Source organism: Tauraco erythrolophus, chromosome 11 (assembly GCF_009769465.1).
Source record: "Tauraco erythrolophus isolate bTauEry1 chromosome 11, bTauEry1.pri, whole genome shotgun sequence".
NCBI lineage: Eukaryota > Metazoa > Chordata > Aves > Musophagiformes > Musophagidae > Tauraco > Tauraco erythrolophus.
This window is the reverse complement of record NC_141475.1, coordinates 6,780,984-6,804,378: the sequence shown is the minus strand read 5'-3', so window position 1 is coordinate 6,804,378 and position 23,395 is coordinate 6,780,984. Positions and strand designations below refer to the sequence as shown.

At 40.0% G+C, this 23,395-nt stretch overlaps 1 protein-coding gene across 2 annotated transcripts in view; it reads left to right on the top strand.

The window, feature by feature from the left end:
- Positions 1–350: 350 nt before the first annotated feature.
- PER2 (period circadian regulator 2) overlaps positions 351–23,395 on the top strand; it is a 50,936-nt gene continuing 27,891 nt past the window's right edge. For both annotated transcript variants that reach the window (XM_086618050.1, XM_086618049.1), the window contains exons 1-8: positions 351–408; positions 8,163–8,219; positions 9,222–9,283; positions 11,094–11,937; positions 17,152–17,253; positions 18,541–19,015; positions 19,590–19,658; positions 22,751–22,905. In XM_086618050.1, coding sequence (XP_086474176.1) covers positions 18,642–19,015; positions 19,590–19,658; positions 22,751–22,905 — 598 coding nt within the window. In that variant the 5' untranslated portion in view covers positions 351–408; positions 8,163–8,219; positions 9,222–9,283; ... (1 more) ...; positions 17,152–17,253; positions 18,541–18,641. The remainder of the gene's footprint in view (positions 409–8,162; positions 8,220–9,221; positions 9,284–11,093; positions 11,938–17,151; positions 17,254–18,540; positions 19,016–19,589; positions 19,659–22,750; positions 22,906–23,395) is intronic.

Sequence of the window (23,395 nt, the reverse complement as noted above, 5' to 3'; positions counted from 1 at the left end):
GAGGGGAGCGGAGCGGAGCCGAGCGGAGCCGGGGGAGGTGGCGGGAGGCGGCGCGGCGCCCGGCGCCGGCGGTAAGGGCTCCGCTGGTCGCGCGGGAGCGCGTTCACGGTGGAGGGGAGGGGGGATGGGAGGGGGGAGGGGCGGGCTGGCCGGCCGGGCAGGCTCGGAGGCGATCGTGGCTGCCGGTGGAAACATGGTGCCACACGTGAGGCTTATGTAAAATGAGCGACGTCCGGCGCCGCCAATGGGGATGGCGTGCGCCCCGCCTTCGCCCCCGTCCCTCGCCGGCGTCATGCGCCCGCGGCCAATGGCTGCGCGGGCGGGGCGGGCTCTGCGGGCTCAGTCACGTTTCTGCCTGTATGAAGTCGGTGCCGGGCTGCGCCGAGCTGGCCGGACGCGGCGTGTGCGGTGAGTTGAGCTCTGCCGGGCGCTCTCCCCGCGACCGGCCGGGGCCGGGGGCCCGCGGGCGCCCTGGCGGTGGCGGCAGGGGCGGTGGGCGGCCGCCCCGGGGGGCAGAGGGGCTCCCCGCGCTCCCCCGCCCGCTGGGCCGAGGTTACGTAACCCCCGCGCGCCGGGGCTCTCCTGTTGCCGGGGAGACGGGACGGGGCCGCCGGTGGGGCGCGCGGCGCCGCGGGGGTCCGGCCCGCTGCTCCCCCCGGGCCCGCCGGAGGGGGCGGGTGGGACTCCCTTCAAACCGGGGAGGGGGCGGCTGTGACACGCCCCCCCATCTCGGACCGTAGCGGAGGAAGAGGGCGCCGGTGCCGGTTTCGAGCCCCTCCTCGGACCGGGCCGCGAGGTGGGGGGCGCTGGGAGTGAGTGTGGCACAGCCTTGCCCTTCTCGGACCGGGAGGGGACGTCCGGGGGCGGGAGGCACAGACCGCCCCCCACCCCTGGCTCGGGCCGGGTGGGGAGCTGGGGGCTCCGGGGGAACGGCGGTGCCGCGTTTCCGTGCCTGTGTGGGGCTGGGCCGGGGCGCCGAGGGGCAGCGGGGCCCCCGCCTCAGAGCGGGAGGGGGACGGCAGCGCACCCCGCCCGTGTCCGGCCCGGGGTGGCGGGGCGGCGGTCAGAACGGTGTGGAGGAGGAGGGCGGCGGGGCGTGGGGAGCCCGGTGACGGCGGGGCCGGCCCCTCGGCGCTGGGGCGGTTGCGGGGCGCGGGCCGCCGCCCCGTCTGTGCGAAAGGCTGGCGCCGGGGTTTGGGGGGAGCGAAAACAGACGCGGGCAGCACCTTTGGAGAACACGCGTGTCCCGGCCCGGTGAGCGTGGACCGCGGCCCCGCATTCTGCCGTCTGCCTCTTGAGGGGACAGTGCTGTGCACAGCTGGCCGGGTGGCTTTTTTCACGTGAGGAATTGCATGGCAGTAAGCAACAGCATCTCGGCGCTGCTGAGGTGCGTGAGCTACAGGTGGGGTAGGCAACAGGTGCTGTGGATTTCTTTTTTTTTGTCTTGCCTGTAGTTGCAAGAACAGTTTGTTCCTTGAGACCGTGTGGATGTGCTGCTGTTGACATTAGTTGCGTGCTATTACATGCATGGTTACAAAACAGTTTATGTAAGTACAGTTTCATGCAAATAGAGGAGCAGTATGGTAACAGTCAAGCTGACTCTTTACAGCTGACTTACTGTAATGAGTTAGGATAGGGCACAGCATTTCTCTGGGTACCACAGGACCTTAAAAAGCTCCCCAAGAGGTCAGCGTGAGGTCTCTGGTATGTGGAAACTGAAGCACTTTGAAACTGTATTGCCATGAAACAGTAACTTAGCTGAGACAGCGCATATGAAGGATTTTAAAGAAACATGTTGGTTTGTGTTTTTAGGCTGTGAGATGTCTGTCTATTTCAAATGTAAGACTGAGGTTTACTGTTTTGCGCATCTGAGATGGAATAGCTACTGCTTATGTATTTACAATAAAGGGGAAAAGGTGGAAATTCTGTAATGATTCTAGCAGTAAGATTGTCTGGTCCAGTCAAAAGTAGAGTAAAATAAATGATTTAGTATAGTGAGAAACTCTTTGAAGTTGCCAGTATCGTTTTAACCACAGACTTTGTTTACAGATGACGGTTAATGTCAGTTAGCTAACATTTGTCAAAACTGCAGCTATCTCTTGGAGCTGTTTTTTGCTTATTGTTAAGGTAAAATCCAAATTAATCACAATGATGGCAGTGAGGAATATGCAAATGATAAATTTGATAATGTAGGGTTGTTGGTAAAACTTAAGGGTGTCCAGCTGACAGCTAAGGCCTTGATGTTGTGGCCCCATTCCATAAACAGATCCTGTTATATGTTAGATGGTTTGAGGGCATTGAACTTGATGAAACGCAAACTTGTCATACCTTCTAGGGTGCCTCAGTGTCTGTAGTGTTCTTGATCTTCTCAGCCTTGGGCACAGTGCTGTTTATGCACTTTATACAGCGCTCTTGACTACAAAATTTGGGAGCAGGGCCTAAAATTTGATTCATGTTAGAGAGACTGCCCACATTGTTGCACCGTAACATCAAGTTCTTCTTGCTTATGCCTGTGTGTGTTGACATGCTCTTGTGATCTTTCTTTTTGCCTTTTCTTGCTGCAACTTGTGTTATTTCTGCAGAGTGAGGAAGTTTCATTGGAGAACTGGACTGTGTCCTCACTTCATCCAAGGCTTGCTGTCAGCCTTGTGATCAGGGCACTGTCCTGAGGTGTGAAGTCCTTGCTCTGAACTGTGGAGGTTTCTTACCTCACTAGTAAGACATAATGGAAAAGAAAGGACCTTTGGCCTAGAGTAGAAGAAAAACTAATAGCCTTCAGCTTTGGGTTTTCAGTTGTTTCAGGTGTTTTATTTCAAGGCAGAAGGGAGAATGCTTTGGTTGGGTAGTTGGCATAAGTCAACAATGTGCAGTGAAAGCGTGTGGCCTCCCCTGCGCTGCGAAGGAGTGAAGTGAAGTTTGACTTGACCTAGTCCAGAAGGTAAAGGCCTGGAAAGCAGGATTTTGTGCACTTTCTTCAGATTTAGCAAGTTTTCTGGTTTCGCTTGTGATCCAAAGACTACGTGGTTGTGCTGGGCTCTTTGTTTATTTGTCAATTGGTAGGACTTGTTGTAGACTTCTTATATTTGTTTTAACACATGAATGCTATCCGTGAAAATCTAAGTCATCTTCATTTTTACACTTTATTCCTTTTGGATTTCCACAGAGAGGCTTTAAAGAATCAGCATATTGTGGCAGCTTTTGGCGTAATACCTTTTCTGCTTTTTTTTTTCCCAGTCGTAAGATTAAACTATGTAACAACTCAGTTTATCAAATAAACTTACTTGACCCTGTCCCTGGACAGTACGTTTTTATGTAATAAATTTCCCCTGTGAAGGATCACATTTTTTTTGAGTAAACTGAGATTTTGATGGAATTTATCAGTGGTGTATGAGAACAGAGTAAATCAGGAAACTAATTGTAAGTGGAGTTCTGGATTTTTCTTCTAATGATCAGGGAGGGTTTGGTTTAGATACAGACTGATAAAGCAATTTTCTTTTTCCTGGTTTCTTGCCACACCCTTATTTCTCTAACATCTTTACAATACTAAAACATGCTTTACTGCAGAAAAGCTTTTTTTAACCCCTTAAAGTATAAGCACGTGAGCAAGTTACTGTGGGATGAGGCATATTTGGTGTGGTTTAAAAGCAAGTAGTTTACCACTAGCCAGTAGAACAAGTAAATTATCGCTAGTCTAGATGAACTGTGGTGTTTTATATAGGGTTGCTATGGTTGGCCTATGTTAAAAGGGAACATCATGTTCTTAGCAAGGTGTTGTGTAATACTTGGCATGAATGTCCTGTAGACACTGTATTATACTCATAACGTTACCACATCATAATTACTTGATAATCAGGTGTTTCTGAAAAGGAATTTTTGTGTCCGGTTCTGGTTGTATGGCCTAGAATTCCTCTGTGAGGATGGTGGATCACAGGGATTTTTAACTGGCTTGCCTTGCTGCATTCATGCTTTCCACGTCCAGTTATATCCCTGTTGTCCAAGTTTTAAACTGTTTGAATATGTGTTATGTTAACATGGCCTGTCCAGCACTGAACAGCAAATGGGTCAATTAATATCTGTATTATTCGTTGTGATATAGTTTTATTACTCTGAAGGGCTTTGGCTTGCACTTTCGGGTACAGATGAGGCTGGATGCAGAAAATGGTGGTCTTCAAAGTAATGCTGGTGATGTTTTGCATACTTTGTAAAAGGCGTCTGTCCCCTCTCCTGCTTTAACCACTGCTGTGGTGGGGGCCAGGCTGTTCATGTTGCATGTGTTCTTGGTAGTAAGGCAAACCTTTTGCTTGCTAGTTGTTGGTTAGTAGAGAACAACTCTGCGGTCTAACATGTAGAGGGGTTTTTGGGAGTTGTTTCTTTTTAGCTACAGGTGAGATACTACTTTCTGTAAAGTACATTTAAAGGGCACGGGATGGGCAAAGAGAAGGCAGCAGTCAGAAACACTTCCCGGGCTAATGGTTTTTGCGATCTGTTGCTGGGATTTCTTGTGGCCCTAGGCTACTTTGTGAAATACAGTATGGCAGAGAAGACCAAAATGAACAAGACTCAGACGGTTTGGGTACATCTGCAAAGGCTGTGGAGGGGCTCTGACGCTACTTTAGAGCACGTTCTGTTTGTGCTGACAGCGAGCCAGCAACCATATGTAGTAGGAAAGCACCCAGACACATGGGAATCCACATGCCTGAGCACACGCACAGTGATCTGGCACTCTAGTAAGTGGCTTAGTAGATCACCAGGCATCCTTGTGCAGCCTGCTTGTACTCTGCCAACCAGCTGGCAGTGCTGGAAAGTGGGCAGATGGGGCTTCTGTTTTGTGTTTCTAAGGTTACGCTTTAAGTGTGGGTAGGGTCTTTATGTCTGAATACCTGCACTGGACTAGTATCAACCCAGTACAGAGTCCTCTTACTTGGTCCTCTCTCCCTCTGGAAGAGTTTCTGAGGGACAGCAGCAGTTTCATACAAGTTGCACGGGCAGTGGTTCTGAAGAGCATGTTTTCCCTGCTTATCCACATATGGCAAGTAAGGTTATGAGATTTTTTTGTGTGCGAAAGCTATTGCAAGATCAAACAAAGCTTTTGTACAGATGTTTTCAGCTGCTGCTGAAGTACTGTGTGCCAGTCCTAGAGGAGCCTTATTTGTCTGACTTTTTTGGCAGTCTGATTTAGGCAAATTTTCTTGAAGAACTCAATAGGAAGTGAGGCTAAATTTACCTTCCTTGAGCTATATAATCATAGAGTATGATTTTCCTTTTTCTTTCATTTTGTCCCAATAGAAAGCAAAACTTTCTTGAGGATGCTGAAGAGGTAGAGACTCAACATGATGTTTACATGACAAGTGGACTGAAATACACAGAGACCATAGTTCTTGGGGTGAGAGTACAAAGTTATTCTGCAGATTGTGTGAGCAGACTGCAGAAGTTCAGTGCAAATGGTACTAATGTTCATCCTGAAAAGATACGATAGTGAGAAAGAGCTCGTTTTGAGTGTACCGTGGCAATTCTTAATGCTTAGTTTTTCTTATAAATAGTATAGTTAAAGATTTCTTTGTGTAGATGGCTTTTAAAAGTAGATCCAAAGCTGTACTACTTTTCAAACACCTTGTCCTAAGACAGAGGCGTTTTGCTGTTAAGTAACACCTGTAATTTTTCATAATTGAAGCTTAAGGAGACAAGATGAAGTGGTGAGGATGTCCAGTACCTCTCTTTTTTTGTTGGTTTTGCTTCCTATCCTCCTTATTCCTTGCAACTTTTGTATCTTAGTATAGTTTTTGCGCTGGACCTTATTGGAAGTGCTTTTGTGTTTCTGCTACTTAGTTTCTTTAATTGTACAAAGATCTTCAGTATATAAAACACTTCTTTAATTTCAATCCCATCTCTACCATGGGTTCCTCTGTGACTTGAGCTCATTTCTCAGTACTAATATAGCCAACTCATAGGACAAGTACCTTGTGTTTGTTAGGTTGCCACACTTTGTGGAGTGTATTACTGATGTGGTGGGGCCATATTAGTAATAGTCAGAGAATTTATTTGGCATGGAGTCTTCCTGAATGGGACTTTCATTCAGTCTGGAATCTTTAACTGGGTGTGAACTGCAGCAATGTCTAAAGAGCAGCATTAGCATTTTGTAAATGTAATACTCTGTGATGAAATTCTACCCTTTTTTATAAGGGAGGGGAGCAGTGCATGTGCAAATATACTGCTTAATAGAGATGTCAACAAAAATTAAATTTGAAATATAGTGTTGTAGATACTTTAGATCTAGCTTTACCTGTAATGAAAGTGAAATATACGACTGCGTGGTGGGGTGTGATAATTTTTCCCTCCTTTCTATGGCAACACTTCCTCAAATATATTAAGTTCGATGTTGTTTTTTTTTAATTTTTTTTTTTTTTAAAAGGACAAGAATTGACATATGCAAGTGTTAGAGAGTTCTAACTACTGATCTCCTGCTCAATAATTTCTCCAGTTCCACTCGGGAAGAGAATAGCGTTTTCTGTTTACAAAGAAAATCAAATGTCTTTTTAAAATCACACTTAATACAGAGAATTTTATTTCACTTTTTGAGAAGGTACTTATTATAAAACTGGAAGGAAGGATGTCTAGAAATTAGCATGGGGCAAGTAAAGGAGACCGTGTTTAGCTTCTTCACAAGATGTCTTGGCACAGGCTGCAGTAATCAATAATCTTGTCTGTCGGGGTGTACGTCTGTGCTTACTTCCTCCCGCACTACTTAGGGCAGATACCCAACCTGTTGGCAATTCAACTTAGCTCTGGGTCATGGCTTATTATTCAAGGTGAAGGAATAAACTTGAGAAAGACAATTCCTGTTGGCTCTTGGGAATGATAGTCCAGGTCCACTGTGGAGGCTTTAGCACAGGTGGTGGGCTTAACTGAACAAGGAATAATTACCTGAAAGGGTGAAATAAGCTTTACTTCTGGTCTGGCAGAAAAGAGAACAATTGCTGGCAGGTGATGGAGGAGTGGTTCTGGCTGCTCTTTGGTGGCAGAGAAGGGGAAGTTACTTGGGTGCTTGACTTCTTACAGTTACAGGAAAGCAAATGATGAATTGGGATCTGGCCCAGACTGGTCAGCACAGCATGGGTGAAATTGACCCTCTGCGAGGTGAACTTGATAAGTTCAACAATGTGCTGGTACCGTGCTATTCATAGTAAAACTGAGTTGACTTTGTCCTGTTACCTCAGGCTAACTTTTTGCTGTTAGTTACTCCACAGGGAGAATAAGCAGCTTTAAAAACAACAAAACCAATCTAAAGCTTGAAGGAAATTAAATAATAGTGGTGCTGTGGGTGCTTCAGGAACAGAAGTGACTGGTTTCAAGCTTAGGTCCATTTAGGAACCATCACTTCAGGACTGAGGTGTTTTTTTTTCTGTTTGGCCCTCTGGAACATAGCTAAGGAAACTTCCTTCTGTGTTTGTGTGATGTGTGGGGTTTTATTTATTTATTTATTAACAGTTATAAGTAAAACAGGCATAAGTTTTAATAAGCTGGGAACACCTTTTGCTCTAAGAATGCATACTTGTACTTTGGAATATGAAATTAGTCTTGATCATGATGTCAATACTTTTGCTGAGTGGAATTAGCTCTCTGAAGAGTTTTTCATCTGCTAAGGCTAATTTGGAATTTGTATTTAGGTGGTGAAATGTCTCAAGATGGTGATCTGTGGAAGAAGAAATATAACTTGAATTCAAATATGTAATCCCCAATTTTATGCTAGATGATACTCATTCTTCAGCTTGGATGCTCTTAGGTGACTGAGTGGTTCATTTTTTAAATGCCCTGTGTTGGTATCTGTGTTATCTATACATTATTCTAACAATAAATGAAGATAATGAAGATGGAATTTAGGAGGTTTCTTATGTTTACCAAGTGAACAGAATTCGGTCAGTAGTTATTCTGTGCATTGCTCAAGGAAACAATTTAGATGTTGGGTTACAATAATAGTAAATATTTTTATCAATGAAGTTTGCATCTTCTCATGTTGTATTTGTAGTCTTTATAACTGTTCTTCATCTGTGGAATATGTATTTTACATGGTTGGACTTAAATTATTAAGTGATTTATGTTTCATAAATAATTTTTTATCTTGCTTATAAAATTTGATGGTGCTTTTGTTTTGTATTTTTTAATAGGAATATATTGATGACACTTTCAGATTTGGAAAGATCGTGATTAGTACATTCATTAAGGTGAGTGTCTTATGCTGTCCCAAAGAAAGTCATTTATAGTATCAGCTCTTTCTGAGTGAGTCTGAACTGATTTTTTTTGTTGTTGCTGGTTTGTATTCTTCCTTTGAGCTGTAATGTCAGAATGCTGAAAAATAAAAAGATATTCAGGACATTAAATTTTTAAAGACCTGTTGTACAAATCATGAAGCACATAGAAATGGTCTGGCTTCTCTAAATCTTTATGAAACAGAAATTTAGTGTAGCATCCAGTATCAAGTGCTACATCCGTGGTGTTTGCTGTGCAGAAGCTTATTACTAACTTCCAGTCTTTTGATTGCTTTTGCGGATGTCTTAAGAAATTTCAACGATAAGGAAAATTTTGGAGTCCAGAAAACAAAGTAGCTAGTGCTATTCACATAATCAGGATGATAGCTCAGGAGGAGAAAGGGAAATACTGTGCTTCTAAGCTTTGATTTAGAAAGCAGGTCAAAGTTTCCAACAGTATTTTGTGGTCAGTTGTGCTCTACTTTCTAACAGGCTGATACTATCCTAATCTCTGTTTGGGAAATTGAACACATGGTGTCAGAGATACTGACTTACACATTACAACTCAGGTGAAATGCGTGGTAGATTAAGAAAGCAGAATAGACAGTCAGAATCCTGGAAATAATTTGAGAATGAAGAGAAGTTGATGGTTATTTGAGGAAAAAAAAAGGAAAGAGCTGAGAGTTTAAAGGAGAATGGCGGAGGTATGTCAACCATGGTGCAAAGAAAGTTTATCTAAGTGATTTTATTATATCTGATCTGATGATGGGACAATACTGGTCCAAGACGGGAAAGGGAAGGATAGCAATTTTGAATAGTACTGTAATATTGCAATACAGATGAAATTGTAACTGTGATTTTGAGGATTAATACTATAGTGTCTGATTAGTCTAAGTGATTGGAAAAAAATACTGTTTTTCTATGGCTACAGAATGTAATCTGAATAGATTCTTAAAGCTGACAATGTTCTCTTTTCAGTGCCGCAGGTGTGACTTCAGTTCTCTGTAGGAAGTGAACTTGATTGGGATCCTGTCATACAGGTGTGTGTCCTAAAGCAGGTTGTTCATTCTTTTCTAACATTTGAAGTCTTCTATGCTTAGAATAGATTCATAGATTTCTAGGTTGGAAAAGACCTTAGAGATCATCCAGTCCAACCGTCCCCAATCCCCCATTAAACCATATCACTAAGTAGTTCATCCACCCTTTTCTTAAACACATTCAGGGATGGGGACTCAACCACCTCCCTGGGCAGCCTATTCCAGCGGCTGACAACCCTTTCAGAGAAGAAATACTTCCTAACATCCAACCTGAATCTCCCCTGACTAAGTTTATACCCATTTCCTCTTGTTCTATCACCCATCACTAATGTAAAGAGCCCTTCTCCTACCTCCCCACCATCCCTACTCAAGTATTTGTAAGCTGTAATCAGGTCTCCCCTCAGCCTCCTCTTCTCCATATATCTCAATGTCTATCAATATCAAATATTGAGATATATCTCAATATCAAAGGAAAAGTTGTCATAAGTTCTATATTCTTTTTATACTGATCAGATTAGACTTCTGTGGAAAAGACCTTCTTGAGATGCCATACATGAATGAACTCTTTTAGTTCTTTGGGACTTGGGCATACTCAGTCACTCGTACACTTCCTCTGATAAATAATAGAAAACCAGAATATCAGATTTAACTGCCTCTTTCTGCTCGGACCGATAAAACGCTCAGTTTGGATGACTTGTATTTAGTTCAGATAAAAATCCTTTTGGCATAGATGTGTCTTAGCTTTCAGTTAAATTGTAGAAAGGCTTACCGTGAGAATTTTAAGTAGTTTACAAGGACTCATTTTCTTGATGTGTTCCTAAATGCATTAAGTAGATGAAGCCAATATGATACCCAATTAAAATGGTGCATACTGCTGCTGTGAATATCCTCTTCAAACGTAGACTTTGTTAAACCTCTTTTATCTATGAAAATGTCAGGATGGAGGTCGTCAAACCAGAGAAGTGCTTTGTCACTTCATAAATAGACAGGCAAGACCGTGCAGCTAATTTATTGTAGAACTTGGTTAGTGAAGGTAGAAACTTAATTAAGGAAATACAAATTACAGGGAGATGAGTTAGTGTGAGGAAATTGGAAGAACTGTCTTTAAACCAGGATTTAAGTAGTGCTGAAAGACATTCCACACTTTCAGTGTCCAAGCTAAAAATTGCAAAATTTACAAGTAGCTCCAGATATGGCAATTTCTAACACTTCTTGTGGTCAGAGATAGAGAGCTTATAATTTAATCCTGTTTTATCAATTTACGATAGACAGAGGCAAAACAAAGAACCAAGGTACACAGATTTGTATTATAATCTGAGACTTGTAGAACTTGTATCGGCCTTGTGACATTATGCAGAATGGAATGTTGTGAATAAATTCTTCCTTAAGTCTGGCCAACACAAATGTACTTTTAACAGTTGGTAGACACGCAGCTTCTTAAATTAAGGCATGTTAACATGGGCTGTCTTCCAAAATGGTTAGCTTGGGATTCGAACACTGTTCCAAACTTTTGTTCGAAACATTCCTTCTGCATATTCAAATGAAGCACTTAAAGTGATGTAATTGCCACACAAATGATGATCTTCTGAACTTGTGATTTTTATTCTACTGTTTCTTGGTGTTAATGGCAATGGCATGTTCCAGCAGACTTAGTTTCCTAGATTTAATAGAAGAGCTTTCAGATTTTCTTCTTCCTGCCAAAATTCCCGGTGTCTTTTGTGGGAAACTCTTTTCATTAGGAAGAATAGTAGTGTTGATGGACTTTGTTAGTACAGGCTTCTGAATGTAAGGAAACTTTTTTTTATTGTGACAGTGAGTGAGCTCTGGAACAGATTGCCCAGAAAGGCTGTGGAATCTCCATCCTTGGAGATACTCAAAAGTCATCTGGAGGTGGTCCTGGGCAGCCTGCTCTAGGTGACTTTGTCTGAACAGGGAGTTGGACAAGATGACCTGCAGAGGTCCCTTTCTACCTCAACCATTCTGTGATTCTGTGAACTGAAGTTTTCTGACTGCCTAGTAAACTCTTTAACGCTCATACCAAGCCTACAGCAATGCAGATCAGTTTAGATCAGGTGTTAAAAAGGTATTTACCCATACTTCTTAAGCACTTGGAGCTCCTGCTGACTGCATCAGGCGTTTTGCTCTATTATCTGCTGGAGAGGTTGACTCTTCATTCTTGGTGGCTGTGTCAGCCCATGCAGACAATGTACATACTGTGTATGTACATAGTGTGATACCATACCGATGGTGAATCGGAAGGGTTATTTCAACTACTGTAGAAGATTCTGTTATTTTAAAATGCTGTAAGACCTTATTTTAGACCAAAAATGTTTAAAATGCAAATTTGTATCTGATTCCTCTGCTGGATGACAGTTTCATGTTTAACCAACATTTATCTGCATAGGCATGGCATAACTGTGAGCATCTCTCTGGTATCTGTTTGAAGAGGACACTGTTGGGGGGCCCAGGTATTTCTTTTATATTTTATAGTTATAGAGGTGTCCGGACTCTGTAATGGTCAAAGATTTCCAGTAGAAGAGGATGAGACAAGAATTAAATGCATGTGGGAGACTCTGGACCTAGGCACTTCATGCTTTTGATGCTAGCTGTGAGGGAGCTTGATAAACACTTTTACCAACTTTTCATAGAAAAAACAGGTAAGAAACATGCATAATTGTTATGATTCATGTTAGTAGAAAGATGCTTTCCCTCCCACCTGCCTAGAGCTTATGCAGAAAATACATTGTTCCGTGTTTGTTTTATCTTAGAACTGTAATTTCAGTCATATATACACTCATTCAGAGCTATTTTTTTGTTATAAGCTGGGAGTTAATGTTATTCGAAGCCGAAATGTTTTTAGCCTAAAACTGTACTTATTCTTAAAATCAAGTTTGAGTTTCTTCACTGAGGAAACAATCTGGTTGGAAGCATCCTTACTATGGATGCAAGGGCCCTGGCCTGGTGCTTATGCTGACCTCTTCCTGTATAGATGCTGCTATAAATTCAGAATGACATTTGGAGGGCTCTGGACCAAGGCTATGTCTTGATCAGATCCTCTGTTGTGAAGTGGCAGCTGTAAGCAGTGGTTAATTAGAATCACCTTTATAAAGATATTACTAACTTTTGCTTAAATAACAATCCTGTGTTCAAGATTCTCTTGAACTGAAAGATGAATCCTTATCAACAAATTGTGAAATAATGCTGTGGAATTCAGGTTTTATGGAAGCACTTGTGATATTCTAGATGTTGATAACTTTATTAACATGAGTAGAAAATTGACTTATGCCTCACTCCTTCAGAAAAAGAACAAAACTTCTTTACGATGACTTGCAGTGAGATGAGGAATCTATTAAAAAAGAAAGTTTCATTTTTCTTCAAAAAGTATTGCAGGAAATCGTTAAGCGTCTTTCATTATATTTTCTTATAGTGAAGTCTGAGAATATTGCCATCTCTTTCTCTTTTTTTCACCTTCCTAGAAAGTGTCCTAGTGAAGGTATTCTGTTAATTTTTCTGTCTCTTGCCATAAAAAAGTGAAGATCTCAGTGTTATTGCTGATGAAGTTGTACGGTTAGACGAGTCACTTCTTGTAGTGTTTGTTTTTCAACATTTTTTCCTAACGTTTTGCTACTACCAAGCATTTAATCATTGTCTAATTGCACAGGGAGGATGCATTCATTGTAGATGTTAATTTTCAATTTTCTTTAAAATTGCATGATATGATTAAACCCCTGCTAGTTATTTGTCATACAAATGAGAAAACTTTTACTGTTTCGCAAGGCAGTTATCCAGAAGACATGCAGAAATTCTTCTTGTTGATAAGATCTTCAGTAAAATTTAAACTTGACCATTAGGAGTGTCTCCTATTGGTGCTAGTACAGTTGAGAGTCCCCAAATATTCAGATGTCTAAAGTATAGTCATAAACTGTGGTGTGTCTCTTGCTTCATTTGGGAATATTGTTAAATTCATGTTAGTTGCAAATTTATACTCGATTCTGCAAATGTTCTGCTCGTACTCAGTTCTTGAATTAGATAATTTTGACTCTGGAGTTTTAGTTTTTCGTTCTTTAAATGCCAGTACTTGTTATGATATTTTTTGTGTGAAATCTGGAAAAATATTTTCTCTAAATGTAACCAGATCTCTGCTGAAACAAGATTTTTGAGTTTAAATACCATAGTTTCAAAAGAAATTTGCCTCCTCGGTGTTCTACAGTCCTTCTTGAGGGTTTTTCAAAAGCATAAACCCATTATTTCTTCAAGTGTTTATCCCAATGTATTTTGGTGTGTTTTTCTGGAGACACTCAAGTTCAGGCTGTTTCCACTGTCGTACCGCAGGATAAAGGAGCTACTGTAGCTAAGGATAACCAGTGCAATTATGTTGCCTTTTTCATATACTGCATCAGGATATTAAGGAGTTCTGTTCTTTGCCAGAATGATTTTGGGAGGTTTGCTCTGTCTAGAAGAGTAGAATGGTTTTTGTGAGCTGGTTGCCTTGAAATTGAGTTTAACTGGTGCCAATTTAAGCTCAAAAAGAAGCTTTTATTTAGAGTCAAAATAGACAACCTCCCTTAAAAGTTTAGAAAGATGGAGCAGAAAATAAAGAAAAAAAAATAGCTTAAAGTACTTCTCTCAAGATCAAACCTAGAAGAAATCTTCCTCTGTTTCTACGTGAAAGTCTGCGCTTGCTTACTGGACTTGGCATGAGACGCAATTATCTTCCTCCAACTGTGGTAACAGGAGAAAATCTCAGACTGGGAAAGCATGCTAACTTTTACCTTTCCATTCTTGTTTGGTTATGGATTGGGAATTTATTCAAGCATTGAAGTGGGATGAATATGTGCAATTCATTACGGCATTTTGACTGAGATTAGTTTACACGTTAATTAATCTCTCTGGGATGACTGACCCTCTGTGCTCCTGAAGCATTTGCATGGTGCTTGCGTATGCATGCACATGTTCCACTTAAGGTCTTCCTCTGTCTGAGAGTAACGTCTAGCCAGATGCATCAGTTTTCATCTAAAATCACAGGCACAGAGCACGGTGAAGGGTAATTGCCAGTCTGTGGTGTTTTTTCCCACCCCCAGTTATTCCAATCTCTTTGTAGAAAAATCTCCTCAAATTTACAACGTATATTAACATTGCTGCTTTGAGGGATCTTGGCCATTTTATTTATTATATAAACTGTTGTTTTAGAAACACTTCTTCCTTCCTTCCCCAGAAGCTCTTGGAAGTCTATCATAATGTTTTTCTTATTCCTTCCTATTTGTTCTTCCTGTATACCTTACTTTGGTATGTATCTCTGGCACTGAGGCTTTTGAGATTTTGAAACAGAAGAAATTTTATGCAAGACTGACTTTCAGTGACGTTAATCTTCCAGTCCTGCCTAACACCACCATTCCACCTCAAGGAGTTGAGCCAATTTTTCTCAAGATATACCTTCAAAAAAGTCAAACTTGTATCTTCTCCATTACTGGGATACTCATTTTTGTTTCTGGCACCGTTGTCCTTTGTCTCCAAATTGTTGTCACTGTAATGTAGTTATGTAAGAGCTGAATAGATACTGTGGGCAAAGTTGCAGAAGCTCTGGCATGTTGCTAGTTAGAGACAGAAGTAACACAACTTAAGCGTTTCCTGACACAAGTTTCTGCCAGGTATCAAGAGGAAGAGAATTCACATGCTGTCCCCTATAGGCCAGTACCTATTTCTTTTCTGTTGGTGATTCTCTTCATTTGAACTCATTGCTTCAAATAAAAATAATTTTAAAACCCCTGAAATCTTGACTGTCATTGAATTACTCAACTTTTGTTCAAGGCGGCACAGGAAATTTCTCAGAACTTTTTGGATAGTTTATATATGTATTTTGGGAATGACTCTGTCCCACCTAAGGGAGCACTATTGAAGTTTGCTACAAATACCTGGCAGAAGCTAGCCTAGGTGTCAGGGAAAGAATAGAGGAGATGAGACAGTAGGTGATAGTTGTAGGTGGAAAAAATTACTCATCAGTGGTTTAACAGCTCAGAATTTCAAACTGTAACACTACATGCTAGCTATGGCACAGTTTCACTGACTCTTAAACTTCCAAAGATTACATAAGAGACTTTTGGGAAATAATTTCCCAAGGAAATGTTAAAAAAAAAATATCTGCAGACAACTCTTGAGGCTGAAAATACTATGGCATACGTAATACTGTTTGGCTTTAGAATTCAGAAGTTTCTCACGTTTGAAGAACGAAATACATGATGTTTGCATTCAGAGTAGGAAAGCTGTGGTACAATCATTGCTTTTCTCATAAATAGCACAATTTTCCTGACACATGTTACTGTTGTATTGGGCTAATTATCTGTAGAGAGTTTAGGGCTATGCTAAGAGTCTGTCTTCTGGCAGTTCATGCTTATGAACCTGTTGATAGTGATTTATATAGTTTTCTTGAAGTGATTTAAGTATAGCAGCCCAAAGTTGTTTGGGTTTTTTTGAGACCTTTTTTCCCTGCCTCTAAAGAAATCATGTAACAGTTTACTAGCAGATAGTGTTGTTTCAGTTATGGCAGTATGCTTGTTCTCTTGTATCTGAAGCTCTTTCTAAGTAGCATTTGGTCAGAAAAACAGACAAACTCCTACCTTGGGCACAGAATATAGTATGAGGAATGTTAGATTTCACCTTGAATACCTACATGTCAGACCTCCTTTTCAAAAGATGCTGTGGCATCTTTTTTTCCAAAAGCTTCATTTTAATCACTATGGAGTTTTTTATGCATATATATAATTTTATATATATATTTATATACATATATAATTTTGATGTGTACAAGGCGTTCATTAAGTGGACAAAATGCTGTGGATGATCTCCTGGGTTACCCTTAACCTCCACAGAGAAGGTAAAAAGCCATCCTGTTGCTAACGGAGTAGTTTGCTGGAGTACCTTTACTCACTGAATCCTCTGTGGAACTTTACAACCTTAGTGCCCTCTGAGAAATAATAGTACAGATGACACATGAGAAATGGCTTCTTGAGAGTAGGTTCAGTTATTTAACCGGACAAATGCTCTTATTTCTGCAATACTTGAGGTAGTGGTAAGAGCATCTCCTAGGTGAGCGTGGACTAACACACTTACAAAAATGCCTCTTACCTTTACAGTAACAGGAGGTTTGTCTCGTGCTGTCCACATAGGTGTTCCCAGTGCCACCTTTTGTATTCCCTCTGCTGAGCCCTTTGACGTTCTCAGTCACTCTCAGAGAAGATGAGTCACGGCTAGCCCTGCGACGTTAAGCGCGGGCCATGATACTGCAGATGGGAGTGTGGGTACCACTAACCAGTCAGACTCAGGAGCACGTGTGGCAAGCGTGGACTATATACAGGGCCAGAACTTCATTAAAATGTCTAGCTAAGTAAGGCAAGTGAAAGAGTAAGCTCTGTCTACCAGAGATAAAATCAGAGGTGAACTGCCTGGTCTAGTTAATCATTGGCCACCAGGGTATGTGCCGTTGTGAAATAATACTAGAGTTTCATCTAAAAGTAAATATTCTTTTATTGCATGTTCCAGTTGTGTAATTTTTAAGACAGAAGTGGCTTTCTTAGTCCAGAAGAAACTGTTTGAGCTACTGAAGTGTCATTTGCTGCCTGTGTACTACTGTTTAATACAACAGCTTAACAGGATGTCTGCTTAGTCTGGATTAGAATACTTGAAGTGAAAACATGCAGAAGTGAAATGTTGGTATATTTTACTCTACCCAAAGTGTTTTTTTATTATTATCTATAATGAATTACTAGTGAATCATCTTGTAAAGAAAAAAAATATATTTATTTATATTTGTATACCATTACCGATAGCCTAAATGAATGTTCTTAAACTACACTTCCTCTTTCAAATGAAAACAGATATCTTGCATATTACTTTGGCCAAGCGAGGAGACGAGTAGTATTTTCTTCTGAAAAACTCAAAATAAATTTAAAATGTCTGGAAAAACAGCAATTAGGAGGGTAAGAAAATAGTTTCAATGTTTTTTTGGGGGAAGGGGAGTTGAATCATAGTGTGTTTTAAATTAATATGAAGTTAATGTTTTCTGTTACAGGATTTCTAAAAATAAAACTATAGATATGTATTTATTTGTGTTTAAAAGGCAGCTGCTGCAGTTAGTATTAGCAAAACTTAGTTGCAGATTTTTTCATTGACTTTGTTATTCCAGTCAGAAGTTTATTAGTCAACAATTATAATCTTGAATATTTTAGAGGAACAAAGAGGAAGGAACAAACATGGTTCTGTTGTTTTAAAAACAACCTTTTTCTTTTCCTGATGATGAATTATGTTGTTCAGAGGATCTTAGTTCATGGTTTTGCAGCATTGTCTCTGTGGGTTGCTGAAATAGACAAGGAAATGAGTCAGATTAAATATCTTTATTTTATTCATAAAGTTGAACTGCTCTCTAGTACTTCTCCTGCCATGACTCTTCAATATTAGCCTGCTCTTAATTCACTTCTGTGTACACTCTGATTTTGTGACTGTTGCATTAGAATTTGCATTAAAAGCAGGGTTTTTTTTGTGTTAAGACTACTTTTCTAAATTATGCAGACTTTTTATTTTTTTTCCCCCCCTGAATTAGTTGTAATTAGTAGATAAAATTATTCTCAGGCTTATTTGTGTCTTAGAATTTTTGTTATTGATAAATAGATGTACTTAGTTTCCCTGTTCTTACTGTATGTTCAGTCTACCTACCTACGTGGCTCTTGTACAAAGAAAGAAATGAAGAATTGGTCAAAATGGCAGAGCTGATCTTAAAAGAAAAAAAACCAAGACACTATATTTAAAAAAAAAACCCCACACAACCAAAACAACCCCAAGCAACCTCCAAACCAAGTAAGGAATCGTCTGATGCCTGAATGGAATCTTTTTATCAAAGTAAACTGGAAGCCAGAGGAAAGGTTTCACTGAAAATATTAATGGTTATTGTCCAAATCCAGGCAGGAAAGTTGTCAAGTATTAAGTGGGAGAACAGAAAACAAGTGAATATTTAAACTTTTAAGGAGTTCTTCATGTTTATTCCTCTTTTCTTTATTTGTGTGGGTTTGTACTAAAAAATAAATACTTTTTCCACAGTAAAACTTTGTTAGGTTTGCAATTATATTTAACTTACTTTTCACTGTTCAGATGCTGAGTATATTATCAATGGATTTCACATATCACTTTTAATTTCATCAGTCAGTGAAAATTCCAGTTTGTCAGCAAAGGCAAACAAGAAAATAATTTTTTTTCTTCCTTTCCTTCCTCAGATTTGTTGGTCTGTACTTCCAAACAGAATTTGTACAGAGAGAAAATTCTGAACATGGCTTGATTTGCTCTTCATCTTGGCAGTGTTTCTAATGAGTGTCCCATGGACTCTATCAAGTTCAGGGGGTTCTACTCTAGCACTGAGGAGCAGAACCCTGAGCAGCAACCTGGAATCAGTGGAAACATTTCTTCGTCGTTCTCTTTAAAAGAGCAACAGAAAATGAGTGATTATTCTGGACTTCCGAATAACCATAGCCAGATGATTGCTGAAGATTCAGAAATCCAGACAAAGCCTGAACACTCTCATGAAGTTCTTCAGGAAGATATTGAAATGAGCAGTGGATCTAGTGGAAATGACTTCAGTGGGAATGACACAAATGAAAACTACTCAAGCGGACATGATTCTCATGGCCATGAATCTGATGAAAATGGGAAAGATTCAGCAATGCTCATGGAATCTTCAGACTGTCATAAAAGGTAGTAGCTAATATTTAATAAATTTCACTTTTATTTTTGTCACTAAAGGCTTTTTCCATTTGAATGTAACTTCTGTATAATAACTACGGTATAAAGTGTATCTTCAGGTTGAAGCTGAGTGTTCCAGTTAACATGTACTCTCATATGATGTAAATTGTGTAATGTATTATAATTCATAAAGAGAAAGTCTCTAATGTTTCACAGGACGAGCTTCATTTGAACCTTTCTTTTCATCATTGTGTGTTTAATTTGCCTTACTTATATATTTTCTTGTAAACCAACTTCCATAATTGTATATCAAAAAATGTCAGTCTATTCTTATGTGTAAGGATGCAACTGTGCTGTTTTCCTCTTTTAAATAATGGCTTAGTGTACGGAGCAAAGCTACAGTAAGAAGAACCTTCGTAGACAATGTGTAACAGCTATAGCTTCCATTTGTTGTACTAGGCACAAGCTTTTAAAGTTGTTTTTCTTCTAGATAGCCAGTCATTAATAGGAAAATTTAAAGCTAAAATTAACTAAAAGTTGTTTAAGCTTACTAATACTAATCTCTTTCTGTGTTTCCTTATTCTAGTTCAAGCTCAAATGCGTTTAGTCTGATGATTGCAAACTCTGAACACAATCAGTCTAGCAGTGGATGCAGGTAAATTAATGTGCATATATTTTCAGTCATTTGCATGTATGGCATGCTGAATACTAAATAGTAGCATGTTTTGGGTTTTTTGTTTTGTTTTGGCTAAACCTGGAGGAGTACACAAGAAATCCTATCTTTGATTCTCTTCCTGTCCATAATCAGTAGCATGTCCTATTAACCACTTGATTGAATTAGAGCTTTTTGTTGCTGTTCTATGCAAGTTGTGTGATAACCTTTCAAGTCATCTTACTTTGTTTTGATTTGGTAGCTTAACTCTGTAGTTTCATTTTTGTGGTTCACTTTGAATATTGCTTCAGCTCTAGTGGTTGTTTTGAAGCTTTTCTTTAAATTTTCTGCTCTTCAGAATTTAGTCTGAAGCCCTTGCCTGGGGACAACCTAATAGTATTTTAACATCAGAATTCACCTGTTGAGTTGGATGCGTTCTGATGTAGAGCAGTCATATCATCTGCCTCTCCTGTGTTCCATTCGCCAGGATTCAAGCCTCAAGTCTGTAAGGATAAACCAACATCAGCTGCAGGAATCCCCCTATGTGAACTCTGCTTCTGACTCTGATAGCCTTGAGAAACCTGGTGGCATTGAAGGCTCCAATCTGGACACTTCAGAGTGCCCTACTTTCTTTGCTGGGTTTTTTAAGTCAGCTTCTGATCAGGAGACCAAAACCTGATCCTGAGCAGATCAGGGATATCTAGCTGTAGCATACTGATGTTAAGACCCCTATCTACATGTAACTGCCTGAAAGTGTTTCTACCTGATGCAGTTCCTAGAGAAGTGGTAAATGAAAATGACCCTTTTGCACCATTTCATACTCGATGAAGTTATTTTCTGTGTCTGCCTTGCAGGCACCTGGAGATCTTGTTCCATGCTCTCTTTTCAATTGGAAATTGTGTTCTGGAGTTCATGTTGCTTAGTATGAAAGACAGAGTGAACCAAAGGCGTTTCTTAATCTTCTTTTCTCATTGATTCAGTTTTCTTCACTACAAGATTTTTTGATATTACTTGTTATAGTTTTTCTGATACCTCTTTATTTTAAATTTCATTAATAGCTCTCTGCTCGGAAATAAATAGGAATCCAAATGGTACAGTGTTTTCCCTGGCTGTCAGACAGTGTGAGAGGGTCACAAAGCAGACTCTTGTCATCTTTTGGGAATGGGAGGCTAAGGATATCTAGAGAATGTTTTTTAAAGAGAAGACTAAAATAGGCTGATAAGCTATAGGTTTAGTCTTCAGTTCAAGGACTACTGGGCTTTGGATTCAGTATCAGCACTCACCAGCTACTTTAATATCTGTAGGTACCTTTTCAGATCACTGTCCACATAAAGCAAAATGGAAAGCTCCTACCTTTATAGAACTTGCTTATTCCGTCCTCTGCAAGTCATGACTTCCCTGTGGTTGGCTACTGTGCCTGATGCTACTGATCTTTGGAAAAACATTTGCGAGTTTTATAACTTACTTTCCAAGGAGGCCAGTCTTCTATATTTGCTGCTGTTGCAGGCTAATTTGGAAAGGTTTCTTTTCTTGCAAAAGTCTGGCCACACTCATGGGGCATGCTCAGAGAGTACAAAACCAGCAGTATGCTCAGTTACTTCATAATCTTTTCCCTCTCTCTTCTTCCCTACTGCCAGCATAGAGGGTTCTTCTGTTAACAAGGCCCTGTTTGATTGCATCAGTCCAAACTGTCAAGCCACGTTGTGGATGTGATTTTAATATACAGCATGAACATAATGTTTCCCAAGGGAGTACTATGCTCTTTTGTGTTATCCCTTGCCATTATTTCTCAGTACAAAATGACCACTGATGAAGTGAATGCTGTGTTTCTCATAGTACGTTGTGATTTAAGCAAGAACAATGTGTATTCTCTAGGAGAAGCTAGCCTTGTCACTTTCCAAGCATTTTTGGTGAAATACACCTGATGCTTGTCAGAGGATTGATCTGCCTGAAGAACTTTTCAAACTTCCCAGAAAAATGTTCAGAAATCCTTTTGAGAACTACCTGGAAGCTGAAACCACTTTATTGAGCACTTCAGGCAGGCAGTTGCTAAGACTATTGTTTCTACAGTGGTTCTTAGGGTAACTTCTTAGAGACTACCAGCCATGACAATCAGGTGGTAAGAGAAGACCTTCCTTTTAGTGGGAAAGAATTTATGTTCAGGAAGGCTTAAGAAAAGCTCTAGAATCCTCTTGATTGTTGTTACTGATTAGCTTTTAAAATCTACTCCAATGAGAAAGACAAGATGATTTTTCATTTCAGCTGCTTCCAACCCACCTGTGACCCATCTTTGTCATCCTCCCCCTCCCTTCCCTTACCTCCTTTTCTCTTCCTTTTTGATTTTGTCAGCACCTCTTAATAATGGGGAGAGAGATCAGGAACTGCAAAGGAAGACAATAATTTTCTGACATTGGCACTGATAATCTTTGTAGTTTGACCGTCTACATTGAGACAGCACTTCTGAATGTGCACCTGAGAAATGTGAATACAATTTGTCTCCAGCCTCCTCTGATTCTTTACTCTACATATTTAGTCAAGTTTCCTTATCTTATATAATGTATTGCCATGCTTAACTGGGATACGTTGTTCCAAGGATTTCTCCATTTGTTTTGTTAACTTGATGCTCTCCCACTGCCATTCCCTTTTCAGGGACCTTTCTTATGAGAACCTGCTCGAACAGGAGGTGACGACTTGAATGGACCTCCTGCTTCTCTCCTTTGAAGTCCATGAACATTTCTATGAGTTTGAATTTGAAAGGAACTAAGGAAAATACCACTAAAAAGGGAGGAGGGAGACTGTGGCAAAAAAAAAAAAAATGTTCTCTGTTGCTTGGGTATATGTACTGTTGCACATATATAGTGCATTTTACAATAAGACTTAAAGTGGTGGTAAATATTTTATTTTAAATGATTCTAGCTAATTTAAGAATTATTGTAAGATCTGAATGTTGATACTAAGTACTGGAAAAGTTAATGTGGCTAGCTGTACAAATTTAGATACGTAACAAGTGTCAGAGTATATTTGGGCTTCTATGAGGATGGTGTGTCACTTCAGGCATTCAAATGACATTCTATTTTTTGTCTTTAATCTTACAGTAGTGAGCAGTCCACTAAAGCCAAAACACAAAAGGAATTGCTGAAAACATTACAAGAGCTGAAAGCTCACCTTCCTTCTGAAAAGAGAATTAAAGGCAAATCTAGTGTCCTAACAACGTTGAAATATGCCCTTAAAAGCATTAAACAAGTTAAAGGTAATCAAGTATGATACTATCTAGATAATGCCAACCTGGGTAAAATTAAACTTTTAGAATAGGAATTTAAATGTGGTTGTGTAAAAGCTAAGTTTATTATGTTTGAAAACCTCTTTAAACAGATGTTTTCATAGTGTTCCCATTTGTTGGCTCTGTTAGCTTGTGTTCCTTTGGGAGTTAAAGCAGCTCTCCAGATGCTTGATACATCATTGGTATTTTGTTGAGTTAGAAAATTAATTGGTAAACAATTTACAATTTCATACTATTTGAGCTGTCAAACAGACCAAAATATATGATTATACACATATGGATATATTGAGTAGATTTGTTTGGGCTACTGATGAGGAAACTCTACTGAGGAAAACTAATTTGCAGTACCACCTAGATTTTCCAACTGTCCGTTCTGTGCTTATGCCAAAAAAGATTTTGGCCATTTACCACTTGCAGACTGGGTGTTTATTGATGATATTTTAAATTCTGAACGCAAGTT